General features: G+C 43.2%; 1 protein-coding gene and 1 long non-coding RNA gene across 3 annotated transcripts; one reads left to right on the top strand and one right to left on the bottom strand.

Annotated features, from left to right (window-relative positions):
- Nucleotides 1–1,124: 1,124 nt before the first annotated feature.
- LOC139054347 (uncharacterized) lies at nt 1,125–8,279 on the top strand. 2 transcript variants are annotated; one of them, XM_070531209.1, is made up of 4 exons: nt 1,125–1,266; nt 4,781–4,969; nt 5,069–5,266; nt 6,828–8,279. In XM_070531209.1, the coding sequence occupies exons 1-4, from the start codon at nt 1,251–1,253 to the stop codon at nt 6,908–6,910; spliced, it is 486 nt and encodes a 161-aa protein (XP_070387310.1). In that variant the 5' UTR covers nt 1,125–1,250; the 3' UTR covers nt 6,911–8,279. The 2 variants fall into 2 exon arrangements, with proteins under 2 accessions (XP_070387310.1, XP_070387309.1); XM_070531208.1 differs by lacking the exons at nt 4,781–4,969; nt 5,069–5,266; nt 6,828–8,279 and adding an exon at nt 1,877–3,239.
- Nucleotides 8,280–12,220: 3,941 nt separating this feature from the next.
- On the bottom strand, nt 12,221–13,836 carry LOC139056710 (uncharacterized). The gene is made up of 2 exons (XR_011512461.1): nt 13,588–13,836; nt 12,221–13,523 (listed from the first exon to the last, which is right to left on the bottom strand). It is a non-coding gene; the product is annotated as an uncharacterized lncRNA (long non-coding RNA).
- Between the last annotated feature and the right edge of the window lie 7,296 nt (nt 13,837–21,132).

The following is a 21,132-nucleotide window of genomic DNA, read 5'->3' as shown; positions in this document are numbered from 1 at the left end:
ATGGTAACTTCTCCCATATGTGCCGGGATCCATTTGAGGTATTTGGGTGTAATTGTGCCGTTCTTAAAGTCTTCTGCTCTGTGGTTCAGTATTTTGGCCGCCTCGGTGGAGACCCAACCCTTTGTGAAATTCTTGGAGTCGCTGATTATTGTTCTGTATATTGTTGCCGGCCGCTGCCAAATGCGATTGCCGTTTCTTCCGCTGCCTCCGACGATCTAGTCCTTACGGAGCCCGCAGTCACGGTCTTTCCTTTCGTGCATACGGCCGCTATTGCGAATATTAAGAGGGAGTTACCATTGTCAGCGCCACGACCGGCTTTATTACGTAATAAAGCCGGTCGTAGTCGGCGCCGACATTACCATTATTGTCGTCCCTGTTTCGGGGTGTTAGATATGGAGCTGTTTCCTGCGATTACTTCGAGTTCCCCAAACCACTTCGAGTCGCAGCACAGCTAATTGAGGAATGCCGAAGCAGGAAAGCACCCCAGTGACAACACCAGCTCCCAGGGATATCCGAATCGTATCCGCATATCCCAGCTCATTTGCGTACTTCCGCAGGATGTCCGTGGGAAGTCCTCCTTTTAGATGTCCTGACACGATATCCCCTGGATATCCCGCTCGGGTTATAATGCGAACACTTACTTGATATGCATTCTTAGCGCAATTTTGTGCAAAGTTTTGTAAGACCTGCTCTCGCAGTAGCTTCCTTTAACTGGATATATGTTCACTTTTAATATCAGGTGCCTTTTACATGGATGCATGTCTCTCAAATAACCTGCCCAATATATTTTCGCCGCATTAGATATATAATAAACACTGCGGCCTTGAGGGGAGTGTTCGAGTCGTTTCTTTGCTTTTCGATCAATCTGGCATCTAAACACGACCTCATGTTCAGCACGTGTGCAACGCATTCTATTTATAGGTTTTTCCTCGAAGTTTGAAGTTTGCCGCGCTCAGATGTCGGCAGTTGATAATAAATAAAAATAAATATCAAACTGAAAAATACTTGGACACAAATTTATAAACAAATGCGTTTTTTCATTTATGTCTACGTTAAAACAAATTATAACTGATGCATATATGAAGCATTTGACGTGCTGCGGTCCTGCCGTGTGCCGCTTTGTTCCTTTCGGCAGCGCGGGCTGCGTGTGTTTCGGCGTGTGCGGCTTTTGGCGGGCTTTTAGTTTGTCTGCGTTGTCTACGCGCGCCGCGATTGCAAGACGCTTTGAAGCGAACGGCGGTGGCGTGGCCATGAGCACGTCCAAAGGTAAGTAATTTTTCACATCTTGTTCATACGCCTCCTTTGCACGCAGGACCTAAGGTGGCCATGGAGCCGTTACTTAGTCTTAGTCCTGTATGGCGTGTTGTATTCGTCCCAAAGGAGCATGACATGTATGCATGTGTTGTTTAGCTGCATAAGATCACCGCGGCACCGCGACTCGCTATGCATGGCGTTTCTTTGTAGAGTACCCGCGCAAACTCAACTGCGGCAGAGAACGCTGGGCGGAAGCCAATAGCCAATTATATTGACGCGCGGCAAGTGCTTGAATTTCTGTTATGTCCGTACGGTTGCATGGAACTGTGGCGCCAGGTATGAAAGTGTAGAATCGTAAACTTTGTGCGGAGCACAATTAGGATAAATGCCTCTCGCTTGCTGCGCTGCAAAATTGTGTACAATTTGCCAAGTTTTCGAGCGCCCAAAATAAACTGGACCACTACAGATGACTTTTTTTGCAAACACTTCCTGGTGAATCTCGGCTTGCATGGCATACCAAATCGGACAGAGAGCTTTCACTTTTTGAAAACCGATTTTTTAATACATTTTTTCTGGTTTGAAAGCCACTTCCTTTTCAAGAGCATCCTTGATTGATACGCAGGACACGACACGGGTCAATCTGGACGTTCATTTCGGCGTCGCGTTAGAGGCGCTGTAGATGCCAGCCTCGAAGCTGCGTCATCGCAGCTGTTGTGCACGAGCTTGCAGGCGCCGTGCGAAGCAGAAATTGACTCAGACTACTCAGACGGAGAACCTGAGTTATGTGATTCTTTCTCAGACCTTTTGCCGTCCTCAGCGCATGTTTCAGTGGCGTGCACGCCCCAGCATGAACTCGATGCATGTTTATCGCCTGGTGCTCTTCAACGCTCTCGTGTGCTGCCGCCGGTGATGGTTGAGTGTAGTGTAAGCGACAGGAAAACAGGGTGCCTTAAAGACCGTTTGAAGTCTTGGGCAGTTAAATTCAATGTTTCACACCGCTGCCTCACAGCGCTTCTGAAAGACCTCCGAAATTCATCTCCAGCTGTACTTACTGAACTGCCAAGGTCTGCTGTGTCGTTGCTAGGAACGCCCAGGCGAATTGAAGGAATAGTCACTATCGGAAACGGACAGTACTACCATTTTGGTCTCGTGGCTGGCCTACAACATGCTTTGAGGGAAACGTGCACCATACCTCAACATCTAGAACTCATTGTTAACATAGATGGCTTGCCTCTGACTAAGAGCACCAAGGCGCAGTTTTGGCCCATACTGTGTCAATTGAAGAACGTTGAAAGTAGTGAGCCTTTTCCCATTGGTGTGTACTTTGGGCACAGCAAACCTGCAAATAGCAATGAGTTCTTGAAGGAGTTTGTTTCAGAACTCAGTGAAGCACAAGAAGGAGGGGTATTTTTTAGGGGAAGAGTCATCGAAGTACAAATCCTTGGTGTAGTTTGTGATGCCCCTGCCCGTGCATTTGTGCTGTCAGTAAAAGGACACAGTGGATACAGCAGCTGTACAAAGTGTGTAACAGAGGGCAGGTTTGTTAATGGCCGAATGTGCTTCCCAGAACTGAATGCGGCCCCTAGAACAGATGTCAGCTTTAAGGAGCACACTGATGAGGACCACCATATTGGCACATCAATTCTTGAGAACCTCTCATTTGACTTAGTTAAACAGGTTCCTCTTGACTACATGCACTTGGTGTGCATAGGAGTTATGCATAAGCTGCTGCGGCTTTGGTTTCAAGGTCAACATTCATTCAGAATGGCCGCTCAAGTAAAAGATGAGATTTCTAAAAGAATTGAAAAGCTTGCAGCTTGTATCCCATGTGAGTTTAACCGCAGACAAGGCCACTGAGTGAGCTAGACAGGTGGAAGGCAACAGAGTTTCGACTCCTTTTGCTTTACCTGGGGCCTGTAACTTTTTATCACCTTGTACGAAGTGATTTGCATGGGAACTTCATGGTTTTACATTGTGCAATTACAATCCTAGCTTCCCCTAGATTGTGTGTACAGTTTGTAGACTATGGTGAACAGTTGCTTCAGCACTTTGTGACCACCTTTAAGGGCATATACGGGATAGACTTTGTGTCTCATAATGTCCACGGTCTTATACACCTCGCAGAAGATGTTAGAAACTTGGGGCATCTAGACAGTTGGAGTGCCTTCCCGTTTGAGAATTTCATGCAGAGATTAAAGAGGCTTCACTGTAAGCCCGGTAAGGCACTAGAGCAGCTCTGCAGGAGAGTTAGTGAGGAGAGGGCTGCATCTAGCAGTGCACAGGCAAGAAGGAAGCAGGCAGAGCCAACATTGCTTTTCCCTCATGATGACGGTCCTTTAACAGATCATTTGGAGGGCCAACAGTACCGTAAGCTTGTAACACACCAATGTTTCACTTTGACTGTGGCATGCCCTAACAACACGTGCCTCCTTTTGGATGGAACAGTGATTGATGTTGTGAACATTGTGGTGGAACACGTGCCTCCTTTTGGATGGAACAGTGATTGATGTTGTGAACATTGTGGTGGAATATCACTCTAGAGATGTGCTTCTTGTTGGTCATAAGTTTTGTGTTAAACGTGACCTTTATGACTACCCTTGCTTGTCATCACTTCTCAGTGTGTTCTTTGTCTCTAACCCCTCTCCTCTTCATGTGTGGCCATTTTCTGAAGTATTGTGCAAGTGTGTGAAGCTTCCATTTGGCAATGGTTTTGCCATTTTTCCTCTTTTACATGTTCAATAATGTTGCCTTGGTGTTTCACTTAGAATTGTTTGCTTTTCTGGATATGCCTCTTTTTGGGAGATAAGTCAGCGAAGTCATGTTCAGTAATACTCGCAAATCTCTCCTGGCAGTGAAGCTTATAAATAGGGTTTAGGCTTTCCTCTTTCTATGATAATTTTGGTTTTTATTCTACAACACCTTGTTTTTTTTATCGGCAAATATTATTTTCTAGGGATGCCTTGCTGTTTTTTTTTCCCGGCATATATGTGAGCCTGTACAGTTGCTATACCAATAAATAATGTACATATGGTTGTCTTACTCTAAACTATGCTTGTAAAAGGATTAGCTATTTTCATTAAAAAAGAAGCGAACAGAAACTAAATGATTGGGTTGCTGGACTGCAATTAAAGTAGTTTAAAAATACAGTGGTTGTATTATGAGTTTGGTTGCACGGACTTGAGCAAGTGGGCAGGGAATGATGTGTGAAATCAGCAAAGGCTATGTGAATGTTTGTAGTGTCATGTGGCAACCATAACCAGTAGTTCTCCCCTTTTGCCTAAGCGAGGCTCTGTTTCTTGTTCTAGTTAAATATACCACCGCACAATCTATTTTTTTTTTGCAGTTGCTTGTATGTTGAATTTTCACACCCTGTTCCATATTGCATTCATTTCATTGGTTCAGAAAGGTCTTTTCATGTGAATGACTGCTATCAGACTACTATGCATCTTTAATTATCAGTGTAATTTCTTTCGCTTGCCACTGAGCGCATATCATTTGTAAAGAATGTTTATTGTTTTCTTCAAAGATGGAGATTTTGCCATTGTCAAGTTTCCTGACGAAGGAGATGCTGTTGCTGTGGTACGACGCAGCTGGATACGTGGTGGAATGTGTATGTGGCCACAAAAAGCTAAAAATGTGCAAGAGATGGTGAGGAGCTGCACTGAGCCAGGTTCAGGATGGATTCAAACCACATGTGTGGTTCTTGGTATGTATGGTAAGTTGTGCATTTTTATTAAGGAAATTTGTACCAGTTTGTTCAGCACTTTAAGGTTTGCTTTTTTTTATAAATAATGATATCTGTTTTTTTTTCTAGATAATTATAAAGAAGCAAGAAATAAGCTCTCCAAAGCAGAGCTCACGTCAAACTTGGATACAGACCCTGACGAGCCAAGGAGGAGGAAGAAAAAGCGGCAGTTCGATAGCAGCTCAGATGAGTCTGTTGAGCCATACAGTCTTCCAACTCCACCAACACCTCCCAGAATGCCTTTTGCAGCCTGTGAACTGCTAAGTGGTAAGGATCTGCAATTTCAGTGCAGCTAAGGCAATTAAAAGAATGTAAAAATGTAGTAATAGATTTGTACACACAATATATTATTGCGTGAACCTTTGCACACTAGCTGTTCAACTAAGCTGAACCAAGGTTTTAGAAAGGACGTGTTCTAGGTGACGGCAACCTACTGAAAATTGTTGAGAGGGAGATGTATTGCAAAGTAAATTAATCGGGATGAATTAAATTTCCCATCTTTGGTTTCATGAATACAAAGTTGGGGATCACATTAAAAGCGTTGCGTTAAAATATTATGCGAAGCATATTACGAGGGCTCAACCCAGCTCCTCAGGCGCGGCGGTGACCATGAAATCACGTGACACCGTGACGTCACGACAGAGGAGAAGTGGCTTTGGCTCAACTCTTGCAAGACGGGCTGGGTGGGAATCGAACCAGGGTCTCCGGAGTGTGGGACGGAGACGCTACCACTGAGCCACGAGTACAACGCTTCAAAGCGGTACAAAAGCGCCTCTAGTGAATGCGGTGTTGCCTTAGAAACGCGCTGTTTCTAAGGCGTGCGTCTCTTGCTCAGGCGCACATTTCGTTGCCGCGCCGAACGCTGCTTTGCTCGACGCTCACCGCGTCCAATGCGGGGCGCGTAGTCGCTGCCCTGTAGCCCATTGTCTTACACCCCTTGGCGGGTCGACGGGAACGCTGTCGCGTTCCACTCTTGAAGGCGAAGAAGTAATGCATGAGTTGTTTCTTCGTCTAGCCGAACCAAATATAGCCAAGCAACAGCAGTTCACCAGGCTAAACAGTGGTTCAACAACTAAAATAAAGGCTAGTATGCTTCGCATCCTGGGCTTAACCTTACCTAAGCCACAGCCATTTTTTTAACAATGTTCCCATTACTCATCTGTTTGCAGCATACAAAAACAGCTGCTTGACAGTGGCATTGGCAGCTGCAGTGCATTTTGCGGACATTTTTTTCAGGTCAGAAAAGACATGCCTGCTGGCTGGCAGGGAAGGAAGGGAAGGGCTGGGACAAATAGTCAAAGAGTCGGGCTTTCCAACGATACCAAAATGGCGGCGCTCCGTGGCGGGAAAGCCGAGCAGTCGCGCGTTGAACTTCGCGGCTTTTTCGCGATTTCGGGCGGACTTGTGGACGCCGGCGTCGACAAATATATTTATTTTAAGTGCTTAGAGTTTGTTTTTCGGTGAAATATTTCAGTACAAGATAGAAATGATGCTGTAGATTCTGAAAAGCGTACTTTTCAAAAATCGATTTTTTTCGCGAAAATCGCGATCTGATCCCCGCTTCCCCCCTTAAATCATTGGCAGCATGTCATTGGCCAATGATTGTTCACAGGCATGTATACTCATGGTGAAGACTTGTGCCAAATGCGAGTCTTGCCGCTTTCAGGATTGTTATTGGAATGAAAACAATGCAAAAATTCTCTGATTTAAAACAGGATGACATAATTATTATGTGAAGTCGAAGGTTGTATTTTAAATTTACTTTGCGGAAATCACAACTACATACTTGTAGCGCTAGCCTCATGGAGATGTTGATGTTAACTTGCAGAACCAATGACGAAGCAGCACTTCCAACTGACCTGGGAGAAGCAAGCATCATGGAGGAAACGTCCCACAGGCTGCTGGACATAGAAGCGGACAATGACGATTCTGACCTGTAAATTTAGCTCTATTTTCCATGTTGTATGCCACTAGTCGTGGACAGTATCTTGCAAACAATCTTGCTTTGCACATTTTCTTGGGTGCCCCACATTGTACTGATTATTTTGTAATTATTGTTTACTTTTAAAATGGGGTAAACTGCTTCTTTTGATTTTTTTGCATAATTGTTTCCTTGTGTTGCAGCGGTGTCTTGTGGTTCCTTACAGACTACCAAGAGCACTGGCAGTGTAAAACTATTTTTTACTGCATAATGTGTGTCCATCCCCTTGTACTTCACCTTAGCCTGTTCTCCTATTAGCGGATCAGGTTACGGCTTGTTTCTCAAGTTTTATGGCTGTCCCAAACTAGCAAATGTACCTCACCTGAATACTAAAAGCCTACCAGCTCTTCCAAGTGTTTCTGTGAAGCCTTTTTTATTTTTATGCAGGATGCTGATCAGGAATGCAGTGGTAAATACCCTTCTATGGAGACCCTCCAATCAATGGTGTCGACCAGATTTTGCATTATTCCCATTTACCGCCACCAAGCTACTTGCAGTCACCTGCGATTTCATGCGAGCGGATTAATCGCGACATTGTCGGAACTGGTCGATGCCATTGGCTGAAAGGCCTCATTTGAAAGTCCTTTGTCGCTAAGTTCGTAATTGTATCTATTATTGTTTTTCATTCAGATCATTCAATTCAGTTTTTATTCAGTTGGCGTGTTTTTAGCATTGTATTTTCGATGTTGTCCTTTTCTTGCACATTTCCTGGTAGGCTTTTGCAATACGTCAGGAATGTTTTATCTTGGCATATTACAAGCACCAATATAGCTGCCGCATTTTGATATTACGAATGCCGTGAAATTTCCTTCTGTTACAAGGTGTGCACAGATTTTGGTCTGCTTTTGCTAGCCAGAAAGAAATTCCTGTCTTTCGACCCTCTCTTTACTGTGTGCGCCCCACTCCTAGTCAGATAAATTTTTTGTAGCAGCTAGCCTGATGCTTTTGACATGAAAACAGTGTCTATGCAATGTGTGAAACTAGTCCTTTCCGCTTCTTGTGAACTGTTATTGCATTTATTTACATCACAAGCGTGTCAATCATTGCCAATAAAAAAATGGCCTTTCTGATGTATGCACAACCTTTGTACCCCTTTTGAATGCCAAAGCTTTACATATTTTCTTAAAATTTTATTTCTGTAAGTTTTTGAGATGGTAGTTTTGTTCACAATATTGTTATAACTATGCTGTTTTGAAATGTGTTTGTGTGGAAATATCATTGTGCAGTTTACAAAATGACTAGTTACTCGTAATGAAAGTGCACATGGTATGCACAAGTTAAGTGCAGAGCTTTTGATTAGTGTGCGTGTCTGTCATATTGACTGAGAATTTTGTAATTCCTAAAATAAAATTATATTTGATGTTGAAGCTCTGTTCAGCGAGGTATATATACCTCGAAATTTACTGGAACTCTATCAACACTACACTCGTATGAATAGAATTATGACTGCTACAAAAATTATGTACTCATGTTTGCCACGTTTTGCATGCAACTTTCTTGCATTTCTAGTGACTGAAGCAACCTTCCGACAAGGCATATTTGTACCCATTGTTAGAGTTGTGCAGGCAAGGCAACAATATTTCTATTTCCTTTTAACTGCACACTGCTTGGTCTTCCTGGGTAGCTTTGGGCGCCTTTAATGCATCCAAGCTGCCTGCAAGAATACCTGTTTGTCTACAAGAATCATTTACAACTATGTCCTTGTCGAGTCCTGTAAAAATTCCCATGGACATCCCATACCACTCGACAAAAAGGATGAATATGTTCTCTTCAAGTCCTGTAAATATCCTATAGGACATTTCATATTTGACCAATGTCCTCATCGAGGCCAATGAAAATCCACAGGGATTTCCTGCGGACCTCCGTGGGATACAGAAACTGCGGCCAAAAAGATATGCGAGGGATGTCCGCGGGAGTTTCTTAGCACGTCCTAGGGATATCCGCATATCCTTTCAAGATTTCCCAAGGACATCCTGTGGATGTCATTGTTGTCACTGGGACATTCCAGAGGAGCGGCCGAGCAAACAAGTTTAAGGCAACAAGTTCACGTGCCATGCCAACAAGTTCGTGCGCCGCCGGGATTAGCAGGTGGGCCTCGGACAATGGAGCATGAGCAGCCCTCCCCTTCTCCTCGTTAGAAGTGCATTGCCAGTCTGCGAGGCAAGACCGCAGAGAGCCGCCAGGTGTGACACCGCGACACGGGCGCCTACCATTGGCTGAAAGTGGCGTCATCGGAGCGGACTCTCCCATTGGTCAAACATGACGTGACTTACAGTGCTCGAAGGGTTTATAAGAAGCCTTCCAGAGAGACCTGAGCATTCTGGGACAGTCCCTGATTCCCTGATATTCACCTCTCTCGAACTTCTTGCCGCGGGCCGCAGCGTCCGAGTTGCTGCCGGCCCGTAATGTCTGTACGACGGCTACTTGTCTCTCACCTCCCTGTACATAATATGTAAATAAACCCTCCCAAGTTTGGTTTTCATCCGCGAAGTCCGTCCTTCAACCCCTACAGGGGGTACCGCGCGGCGTCTACGAAGAGCACCCCCTCCCGCGCGCCGTGGTTTTTGAGAATCTTTCGTGTGGCATTTTCTTCTCTCGACATTGTGCACGGGGTGCATGTTCTTCGTGATATTTTCCGTGTCAATTGCGGCTCGGACGTCAGGGTGAATCTGCATCTTGGGGCCGTTTATTCCGTGGTAGTTTATGCCGATCTTTTCCATCATTTCTCTGCCCGCCTTGGTTCCGGAGAGTTTCGAGTTCCGCTATTCTGTGTGTTTCTGCGATCTCCAGCGTGTTATGCACCCCGAGTTGTAGCAACCTTTCGTTTCTTGTGTATTGGGGGAGACCCAGTGCTGTTCTGTACGCTTTTCTAATGAGCGCGTCGATCCTGTCTTTCTCGGCCTTGTTCCAGTGGACGAATGCCGCCACGTACGCGACGTGGCTGATCGCGAAGGCCTGAACGAGCCGTACGACGTTTCTTTCTGTAATGCCTCTCCTGTTGTTGGAGACTGTATCAGCCGAATGGCCGCCGTGACTTTCTTTTCCAGGCGTGTTATAGTTTCCGTGTTTGTTCCCCTGGCTTCGATCCAGAGACCCAGGACTCTAATCTTTTGGACCATGGGGTATCTCCGTGCCTTTCCTCGTGGTTAATCTGATTCCCCTTTTGTGTAGTTCCGCTACGTCTCTGGACGGTTTGCCGAACCTCCTGGGGCGGTAGAGCAGCAGTTCCGATTTTTCCGGCGAGCATTGAAGTCCGGTGCCCTCTAGATGATTTTCGATTGCCTCCACCGCCCCTTGAAGTCTGTTCTACATATCGCCCTCGCTTGCGTCTTTCGTGGTCCAAATCGCAAAAACGTTTTTTCTGAGATAACCCCTGGACTGATTTTAATGAAATTTGTTGCATTTAAGAGAGAAAGTTAAATTCTAGTGACTGTTGGAAGCTGAATTTTGATTTAGGGCTTGAAGTTTTTTTAAAAGATCAAAAATTAAGAAGTTTGAAACATATAGAAGCACGAATTCGAGTTTACAAACTAATAGCTCTGCATCAAGAACAGATATTGCGGTTATGTAAACGGCATCCATTATATCATTCAAAGCGGACGAATTTGATATGTCATTTTACATCTTACGTGAATTTGTTACATTGTTTACGAGGGTTCTGCAAAAGTTGTAATGACATAATAAATTTTTTGAGATTCATGTGTAACATATCAATTTTGTCCGCTTTAGATATACCATTAGATGCATTTCACATAATTGTATTATCATTTTTCGTTGCTGAGTTGTGAACTTCATAGTTTCGTTTTCTGAAATTTTACGATTTTCGCGAATTTTTAATAAAATATTCACGACCTAAATCGAAAATTCGAAACCAACAGTCACTAAATTTTACGTTTTTTTCCTTTAAATACAACAAACCCCGTCAAATTTGGTGCAGTGGTTGCCGAGAAAAACGAATTCTCCTTTTACATGTATTTAGATAGGAGCACCCGAGCAAAAGCTTTCTCTTAAGCTTCCAACATAGTTCGTTTCATATTATTCACATAGCGCACCTTGGCTTTGAAAACTTAGGCAAGCCACGAGTCGGTCGGACAGCTGTGTATATTTTATCTATGTAGACCACTACTCCTGTGGAAATATTCCGAGATATTGGAGTAGGCCCAGAGGAATCTTGGAATAGGACAATTGCAATGTTTGCTTGAAAAGTCCTGGCCATGAAATCTTTTGCTTCATTCAATGGACCAATGCCATGGAAATGCTTTAGTACATTTCACTGTTGGAGCAAACAGGAGCTTCATTTATGTGGCAATATAGAGTTTTCAGTTTTTATACAGTGGGTAATATAACCAAGGCAAAGATCCATGTTTTAAGGACACTGATGTATACAATTTGGTGCTTCAGTGACATCTGTGGTGTGAATGCTTATAAAATGTATTGCTTTACGAAAGTCTCTGTGAGAAAATTGCATAGCATTTTCATCAGCACAGAAAACTCGGGCTACCCTGCACCCTTACTGTCTAGCCATGACAGTGACATATTCCCATGTGGACACAACTACTTTGGATTTGTTTACAACCCACTGCTGTGGCTATGGTATCCTGCAGCTGAGCACAATGTTTTGAATTTGTTTCCCTGCCGCAGTCTCTGCATTCCAAAGGGGTGCAAAATACATACTTGTGATGTAGATTTAGGTGCACAAGTACCCCAGGTGGTTTTGACTAAATTTATTGACCTAAATAAATGGGTACTCCTGCATAGACTCTACCCAAGTAACCACGGATATCCGGGCGACGTCCGACGGACGTCCTTTCTGGATATTCGGGATGTCCGTGGGATATCCATGAATGTCCGACGTACGTCCGAGGGACGTCCCTGGGAAATCCAAAGGTAATCGCTTTGGCATCCGTAGTACGTCCGACGCGGACATCCAGCATGGACATTCAGGGGACGTTCAGGATATATATATATATATATGTATAGATAAATATATATATTCATATATATATATTTATTCATATATATATATATGTGTGTGTGTGTGTGTGTGTGTGTGTGTGTGTGTGTGTGTGTGTGTGTGTGTGTGTGTGTGTCTTCCAGGGGATATTCCAGATATACACATGCCTTGAAGCGACAATAGTGGCCGGGACACATTCAAGCACCGGACCATTATATATATTACATTGGTCTAATGCTTGAATGCATTCTTGTTTTAAATAAACGAGAAATGAACTTACACCAACTTCCAAATACAATTAAACGTTTATTGTCACCTTATACATATACATAAAAAGACCAATAAGCAGATATATGCGTACTGTTCAAAGAACAAATAAATACACGGATAAAGAAGAAAACTTGCAATTTCAATAGCACAACAAGGTAGAGAACAGCAGAACAAAAATACTTATTGCCCACCCTGCTTTGACATTTGAGTTTGCAGCATGGAATAAAAAGAAAGAGCAACAACACATCAATTAGCATTATTAAGCAGCGAAAGCAACAGAAATGACATGAAGGAATTAATCTTGACTACATCACTTCACTAGCACTCTGCGACACGGGCACAAAAAATGACATTAACTGGCTAATGCCTTAAACTTGTCATTCGCGGGGTGCCACACGGACATGCTTAATGGTATTGCAGCTTAAATGTTATTCGCGACGTAGTGCGTTCTCGTAAGTCAACTTGCCGTCAAATGCGTACTCTCGTTCCCAATGTCTCCACATTCTGACGTGGCTAAACGAACTATTACTGAAGAACAATCAATATATTCTTCACTTTCTTTAAACAATAGCTCTTTCTCATGGCGTAGTGCGTTCTTACAATTATTAAAACTCACTTGGCCATCGAATGCGTACTCTCGTTTACAATGTCCCCGCCGTGGCCGTAGTGACCATATTCTCACGATATTAAACAAACTCGTAGATAAAAACAACTAATATATTCTTCACTTTTTTAAAAGGAGCTTTTTATTTTCGTAGAGATCAGCAGGCGATCTTGCCGCTACTGACGGCTACAGCTCTGATCATGAGCGCATTAGCCAGGAGAAGCTGTTTGCCAGGAGAATCAAAGGGCGCCGATGAAGAGTCCGCGGTAGCTAAAGCAAACGTAGACTCCGGGGTCCTGCTTACCAGAAAACCCGCATTGACTTGTGCGTACACCTCTCCTAAGGGATCCTGTTCCGTTCTCACAGCGAAGTGAACCATCCGAAGCGTCACGTAGAGTATATCCATCAGGGAAGCAAGGCACATTGTCCTTAGTGCGCGTAGTGTCACAACCACCGTCCTGAACTTCCGATGTCGCCTCGGTGCAGCGACCAGCATCACAAGGCGTGCAAATGTTTGCAGGGACAGCCCGAACGCACATGTTAATGCATGCGTGCGGGGTATGCGCGCCACTGCACAGTTCTAGAGTTGCGAATTCTCGAGCTGTTGACTGCTGGCTGCCGGTGCGAGATCCGAAGTCCTCGAATATCGTCTTTGTTTCCAGCGACGCTCTTTTTCGCGCGTGCGGCTTCTCCCGCAGTCTAGGCATCCTGGCACCTGTGAAGAAAACACATTTCAATACCCAAACGAATTAAACAAGAAATCGATGTAGCTGTCATACCTTGGTAGCTGAGTAGGAGACTTCGGCAGGCACGGAAGGTGACAAACGCTGCTCCGCTGCCCTTAAAACGATCGCAGAATGAAAAAGGCCGGCGCTGGGTGCACGCACGTGGCAGCAGACGACCCCAAGTGGAGTCCGCTGCTGCCACGCATGATGACGTCACAAAAAGAAAACTTAGAAAAAAATACATGAAATGCTAACGTTATCGTTTTGTTGTTAAATACACTACGCCTAAATAAATAAAGCATTTATTTTGTGCAGCGTTTCAAAATCGAAAATGACTGTCGGCGCCTACACGCGTGCACGCAGTGGGAGAACCGTTGCGATTCCTTGTGGCTGTGTGGTGTGTACAAATCACTGTGTAATATCGGCGAGTACGAATAACGTTGCCGTTACGAAGCTACAGAAGCTTCGAACGAACTGTGCTGCATCCACGAAACAGCACGACATGTCGCATCATTTGGACTGTCGGTTTCGAAGAGTCGTGGTAGCACAGCGCCGACTGCATATTGGGTCACTGTGTAATATCGGCGAGTACGAATAACGCTGCCGTTACGAAGCTACAGAAGCTTCGAACGAACTGTGCTGCATCCACGAAACAGCACGACATGTCGCCAATGTCGCCTCATTTGGACTGTCGGTTTCGAAGAGTCGTGGTAGCACAGCGCCGACTGCATATGGTGCCGACACGGATCATGCATATTGCAGGGTGTGTCGTATGTAGCGATTCTTTAAGTTGTGTGTACGCCTTCTGGCAAAGTCGGATGCCTATTTGGCCTTGGACACCACGTCGACACACTGCTCTCGAGCTCGAAAACGCAGAAGTGGTGCGCGTCGGCATTGACGTCGATGTAGGGTGCATACACATTTCCAAATCGCTGTGCAAAGTAAGGGCGCCTTTTGTCGATGAGCAAAGTGCGTTCAAACATTTCGCGTCGCCTTACGCACGCAGAAGCCTAGTAACGAAAGCCTGGACGTGAAACGTGAATATAACAGAAAGGCCTGTTCCCGCCTGAAGGCAATGTCAGCAAGTGTCCGTGACGAGTGTCAAGTGACTCACACGAGGCTGGGCGTTGAAAAGTGTCTCTCGAGTGCCGCTGCTTCAGTCTGGCCAGGGCCCAACCCGCTTTCATGAACCATTTGAAATGCCCAGTGTATTAGTTGCTATAGATTGTGGTGCAGCGAGACAGCCATTCCATAGCAGCCATGAAAATTACCTGTGGAAGTAATAGTAATGCGATAGGCTTTCGTGGCGATTGTCATTATGTATCACATGCATCGGAGTGCGATCATTTACACCCTGTGCTTGTGTTTAGATGAATGCTTTATCTTCTGAAGATACGTCGGTACAGCACCTGGATCTTGAGTGGATCTTTCACTGTGCAGGCTATACCAAAACCTCTCTACCTTTGTGTGCTTCATTTTTGCCAACTGTCTTTGCTCCACAAAGAAGGCCAAGTTTCTTTCACTGAGTTTCACTCACTAAGGGAACAGGCTTGTGCGACTTGCAATCAACAGGGGTCAAACACATGTGGTAGAGCTTTATTTGTACAATATTCAATTGGGTGCCATTGTACATGCACCCCTAGGAAATCATTTGCTATGGCAAATACTAACGTAGTGGCATTTCTTTTTAAAATTTGTATGCCTTAATAATATTGTTAAAATATAGAAGTATGTCTGCAAATTTAATAAATTTGGAGATCCTGACGTAATTCCTAATGCATGTTGGTACATTATATTATTCCCAATGGACTCCTCAGTATCGCTGTTATTTCTCAGCATTCTCCCACAACAGGTATTCTTTCATCTCTGAAACAAACGAAAGTCCTCCCGCTTTTCAAATCTGGTGACTAAGGCATTTGTAGCTATATATAGATTGATCTTCTTAGCACCTTATTCAAGTAAAATGTTAGAATACATAGGTTATAAGCATACTGTTGAATTTATTGAATCGCATAATGCCCATGTAAGTTCTAACATGGTTTTTTGCATGGATTTAGTATGATGTCGCAGTTAACTCACGACGTCACTCATGCTTGTGTTTTCTAGCAATGTCAATCATGATTAATAGTTTGCACTTCATTTGCTTGCTTTTTTTCACATTGCATGGTGTGTGCATATTATTCTTGTATGTATACCTGAATAAAAAATTCAGTTGCAAGTCAGTGCTCCTGTTGCGTTTTCACTGTCCTTCATACTTTGTGCACTGTTTCTACTCTTTCAAAAACGCACTAACTCGTCCAGCTCTCAGTATGGAAGCTTAAAGTCAGCTGTTAAAATGAGAATCCAATAAACATGGAAACTGTCTGTAGGACAATAGCAATGATTTTGCTGTTTGCAACATGCAGTTTGTACATGTTGGTACAAGAAGATTTCAGAGAGATATACAGAGTGTTACAGTGCGTAAGGTTGAATGGCCCGTCCCTGCCATGAATACTGCAATATCATCATAAGTGTGCACAGGTCTTTCACTGCAAGCCAGAGACTTGCTCCAGGGCTTTCTTATTTTATTAAGTGTCAGCTGCTTGCATTGATAATGTGGTTGGTAAATTGCTTACCTATTTCCCACCTAAGTTCTCTGCATTTCATTCTGCTGTATTTATCGAATTGTTTTCAGCACTGTTCTTTCAATGACATCAAGGGTTACATTCATTTTGTGTCAAGGTGTTTTCTAATGCACCAAGATTAAAGATTCTGACAAGTTTTCAAAGCTGACACAATGGCAAAAATATTCTCAGCCATAAAGTGTGCTCATTGAGACACCAGGTACCCTGTCCCACAAAACATCAATCAATTCTATTTTTAGATAAAAGCACATCAGTTTCTTACTTGTCAAGCTACATCTCTAGGCACCACATGGTCTTTCCAAAAAGAAGGTTGCACAAGTATTTAAATGCACTGTTTAAAAGTTTACTGTTAAGACTTGTGTTTCCTTCATTTCAGTTGCAGTATGTGAAGTAGGTAGCAAGAGTGTTCAGCTTTAGTGCATCTGCTGTTGACAGAGCTAAGCTTACATGAAGGTGAAAGGGCATCCCTGCATGTATCAACCCAATGTAAAGGTATGGCTTGATAAAGACATGTTGTGCTGGAAAGGTTAATTAAAGGTCAGCAGGATTCTCTGGTAATGTGGCATGCACAATACAGCTGGGATACAATATGCAGATCACTTTGCAATTACTCATTCGCTTCTTGCTTTCTTTCTGCAGCATAAGTCTGCATGCTATGGTGTTATTTATCTTCATAACATCATAAAAAAAATTGCAATTCATTGCTCCACCAAAGGCACCATCAGCCAGCTAAGCCATTCTTGACATAAAGCTTCTCAGCGTGGTCTCTACATAAGTTAGCTTCGAGAATGTCTTTTCACACAAACTTATCACAGGAACTCTGGAAAGGAGGTCAAGAACGTAACATAAATCTTTGGAAACTGATTTGTCCAGCCCAGTATCATTTTACAGTCCTGGCTTTCTTGATGCCAGTTTGGGACTTAAGAAGCTGCAGCTTAGCATGCAAGGTGTTGAATTATATATATTTCAGAGGAGCTAGACTTGAAAAGCCATTTTATTATCCCCCACATAAAGGTCCAAAAGGCTCTACATGAAAACTATGAGATAAACTTGCGTAAATCCCACGCAATGTGAAAATTGATGTTATGTGAAGTATTTTACAGGTAGTTGGCTATGCCAAGGTGAGGTATTGCTATCGGTGATTCGAAATGAACACTCGTGTGAAACTTCCTTTTCAATTTCAAATGGAGGTGACCAACAACGGGTGGGTGTGCTGCTGCTGAGACACCTGAATCTTTTCATGTGAGCCATCTGGTTCCAACGCAGGTAGCGTGAGAGTCGCATGACAAAGCTGGAATGATGTACGACAACGCAGCGAACACGATGGCATCACAAACATAACACATCCACACATCTAGTGGCACAAGCTAATATACAACTTGGGCTACTGGGTTGGCATAAAAACAAGTAAGAGTAACAACCCCATTATTGAAATCTTTCAATATAAACTATAACAAAAAATTTTGTGCTGTGTGGCACCTATAAAACTACATCAAAAAAACGTATACTAACATAAGCAAATACACAATAAAAAGTCCATTACAGCAAAAGCAATATTGTATTACTTATGCGTATTACTTTATTGATGAGGCCATGAAAGTAGAAATGCCAGGTGATAACACTTGCCAAAGCTCAAGCAAATGTCTCGTTTAGTCCACTTCCTGTTTGGTGGACTTTAATTTGCTGGTCATTGATGCTTGTACACGTTGACATAGCTCCTGCCAGTCATGGCAAAAGCTGATATTATTGTGATTATGGCATCCAGTTTTTAAACTCCAAGCCCAGCTGCTGCTCTTTTTTTTAAGCATAGCTTCCTTCAGCTGCAGCAATAATATAAAATTAATATGTGCTGGGCCAATGTACAGATATTTCTGTACTCTTGCATGTCATCCTATCTTTTTACTTCTCCCATTTCTGCCCAGAATGATGCAGTTGATTCGATTTCCAAGGTTGCTTTTGCATTGCTTGTAATTAAGCTTGGAAGGCAGCATTCTCCACTCTTTTTCTGTCCTTGCTGGATTAAGCAACAAGTGAGAATGCTGCTTCATGTGGCCCAGTGGTTGCTTTATTTTGTCCTCCAGTGTAATAGCAGTTGCTACGAACTTAGCAAGAACCTGGTCCAGATGCCAGCAATCCTTTCTGCACCTTCGTCACAGATGTCTGACAATGCAAATTATTGGCAGAAAATTTGCAGATCATGCACTTCAACTTGCTCACCAGCTTCAATGCATGTTGCTATGCAACGCTTGCAGCAGTTTGTCCAGTTAACATATTCCACTGCCAAAAAAACTTGTGTGTCTGTATCAGCATCACTCTTTTCTCTGGTGTTTGGTCGGATGAAGTTCTGCAAGAGAAGAATCTGCCAGTCATCGCACGAATTCTTGGGTATACATTAACCAAAATATTAATTGAATTGGTTTAAGCAATGTAGGTAGTTGGGCAAGTTGGTTCAGCATTGCAGGCTTGTAAATGTATATAAGATACAAGGACAATTAAAAGAAAGCACAAGAATCAGTAGTGCATGTGCTACATGTGTGTTGTCCTTTCTTTTGTACTTGTATTTTAGGTGAATTTACACGTCTGAAATTGTTTAAGCATGTCGCATCTTAGTTTCAACAGGTATGGCTGACTAGATATTGTGTGGTTTTTGGTTTTTCTGCATGGGGTTTACATCTGAGAGAGAAAGAAAGGAACAAGGAAGGCCGGGTAAGTTAACCAGACGTACATCCAGTTGGCTATCCCTGCATGGGGGTGAGGGTATGAGGGTTTAAAAGAAAAAAAGGAGGCAAGTCGAGACAGTTCACTCGCACAAAAGACAGATGGTGTCTATAAGTATCTTTTCAGATTCGTTTATTTTAGAAAGTCATAAGAGCATGTATGCATAGCTTTCTTCATTAATATGGCCAAGCACCCAGGATCCTAGCCTCTGTGAAAGGTCGACTATCCAGTTGTGTGGGTACACTCTAAAAGGGCTGACATTGGACATCAAAGACTGACAGGGGAGGTGTTCAATGGTCTTTTTGCAGTTACAGTGGTCACATTTAATAACGAAGGACAGTGAATTTGTAAAGGCACTTGATCAAGTATGCCTCTAAATACCAGGGGTTACAAAGAAGGCCCAGATGTCATAAACAGTTCTAATAGAGCTTTCTCTCACCCCGAAGGGGAAATGGTGATGTTGCAGCACATGCAAACATCTTTGAAAGTGGAGGCTAGTGAGTAACAATGGTTCTTGAAAATGTAGCCTGAGAGCTCACCACTTTCAAGCAAACGAGATGGTACTCAAGCAAGATGGTGGAATGTTGAATATGTGCTCTGAGCCCTTTAGTATGTATAGCTATGTAGGCCGAGATTAGGTCTCTCTGCTGATTGCAATTGTAACAATTCAACTGTCAACAATCGTGAGTGTGTTTTACACACAGTAGATTCAAGAAAATGCTACCTCGAGACATACCATGGCTGTATCACCAATTTAACCACTTCAGAGCTAAACTTGCATTTCAAAATGCTAAAGGTCTCGTTAACGGCCATGTGCTCAAGAGGGATTTATTTAGAATTATTTGTCTAGCATATGCCATACATGTACCCGCCTGTTGTGTTAACTAGGACAGGGACCATTGATTTATATTTGCAGAGGCTTTGTAACAGTGAGGGCTGTCTTTAGGAATTCAGTAGCCACACAATACACGATTTGTGGTGCAACCAAAAATATATGTGAGCTGTGCTCCACAAAGGCAATGAGAAAATCACTTTTGCGATAGTGCATTTCGCATGGATGTAAGTGTAAGTCAGTGTGCTTTTTTTCTTTTTTTGCTCACTTCCTTTCTTTAGTCCCTTGCCGTGTAACATGGAGAATAGTTTTCCAAGCCTGGGGCTTTGGCTTCTCTAGATGCAATTAAATTTTATCTCGAAAGAGAGAGAAGAGCTAGATGTTGAAGATTTCACAGCCGCTGACAGTCCACAGTACACTCTAAAAAAAGTTTACACCCTCTCGGGCTTGTCTTGTCCTACAGCGATAATCGTCATATCTGCCTTACTTGCATATTTCCTTTCTTGAAAACTCGGTGCTCGATACTTTACTGTTGAGACTGCTGTGTCAAGCTGATTACGCACAAGCCGTTCGTGACTAGGAAGTACCGGCCTCGCAGCATTAAAGAAAGGAAATGTGGGCAAGATAAATGACGATTATTGTTTGGGGACAAAATACAACCCACAGGGGGCAAACTTGACCGCAACATAGACATCTTGTGGGCTAAATTGTACAAAATGCAGTGCAGAGGAGCATATGTGCTAACATACATATATATATATATATATATATATATATATATATATATATATATATATATATATACACACACACACACACACACCTACACGTGGGCAAAGGTCTTGTATGTGTTTCTTAATGGTTGTTTTTTGCTTTATCTTCACCACAATACAGACAAGTTATGTGGTGAGTTATACAAACTAACTGCATTGCTGTGAAGCATACTGAGATTGAAAGGGGGCTCAGTTCAACTCTCACGGGGACTATAATAAGAGTCCCTAATTACAGACGTGCGTACACGTCGTCTCCGGTCACAGTATGAGCGCAGAACCATCTTATATGTGTACCGACATGCATTCAGAGGTGTTTCTGGTGTGGTGTTTTAAACCGTTTTTTTGCCCTCAGGATTCCTCTCTGTTTGCGCCTTCTTTACACAACCGCTCGCGAACAACAATAAAGCCAACTAATAAACCCAGCTATTCGCTGCAATGCATAATTGTTGTCTGCAAATGGGCTTTGCAGCAGCATTAAGTATTATGCAGTGAAGCCTATCGTAAAAATTTTAAACTCCGGTAAACACATTGCGCTTCATCATGTTTTCGCAATGTTCAGTGTCTCGCAGGTAGCCAGTATATATATATATATATATATATATATATATATATATGCATATATATATATGCAGCACACACACACACACACACA

The sequence above is a fragment of the Dermacentor albipictus genome, chromosome 1 (genome assembly GCF_038994185.2).
Source record: "Dermacentor albipictus isolate Rhodes 1998 colony chromosome 1, USDA_Dalb.pri_finalv2, whole genome shotgun sequence".
Lineage (NCBI taxonomy): Eukaryota > Metazoa > Arthropoda > Arachnida > Ixodida > Ixodidae > Dermacentor > Dermacentor albipictus.
The sequence above is the reverse complement of the archived record's forward strand: the minus strand, read 5'-3'. Positions and strand labels throughout refer to the sequence as shown.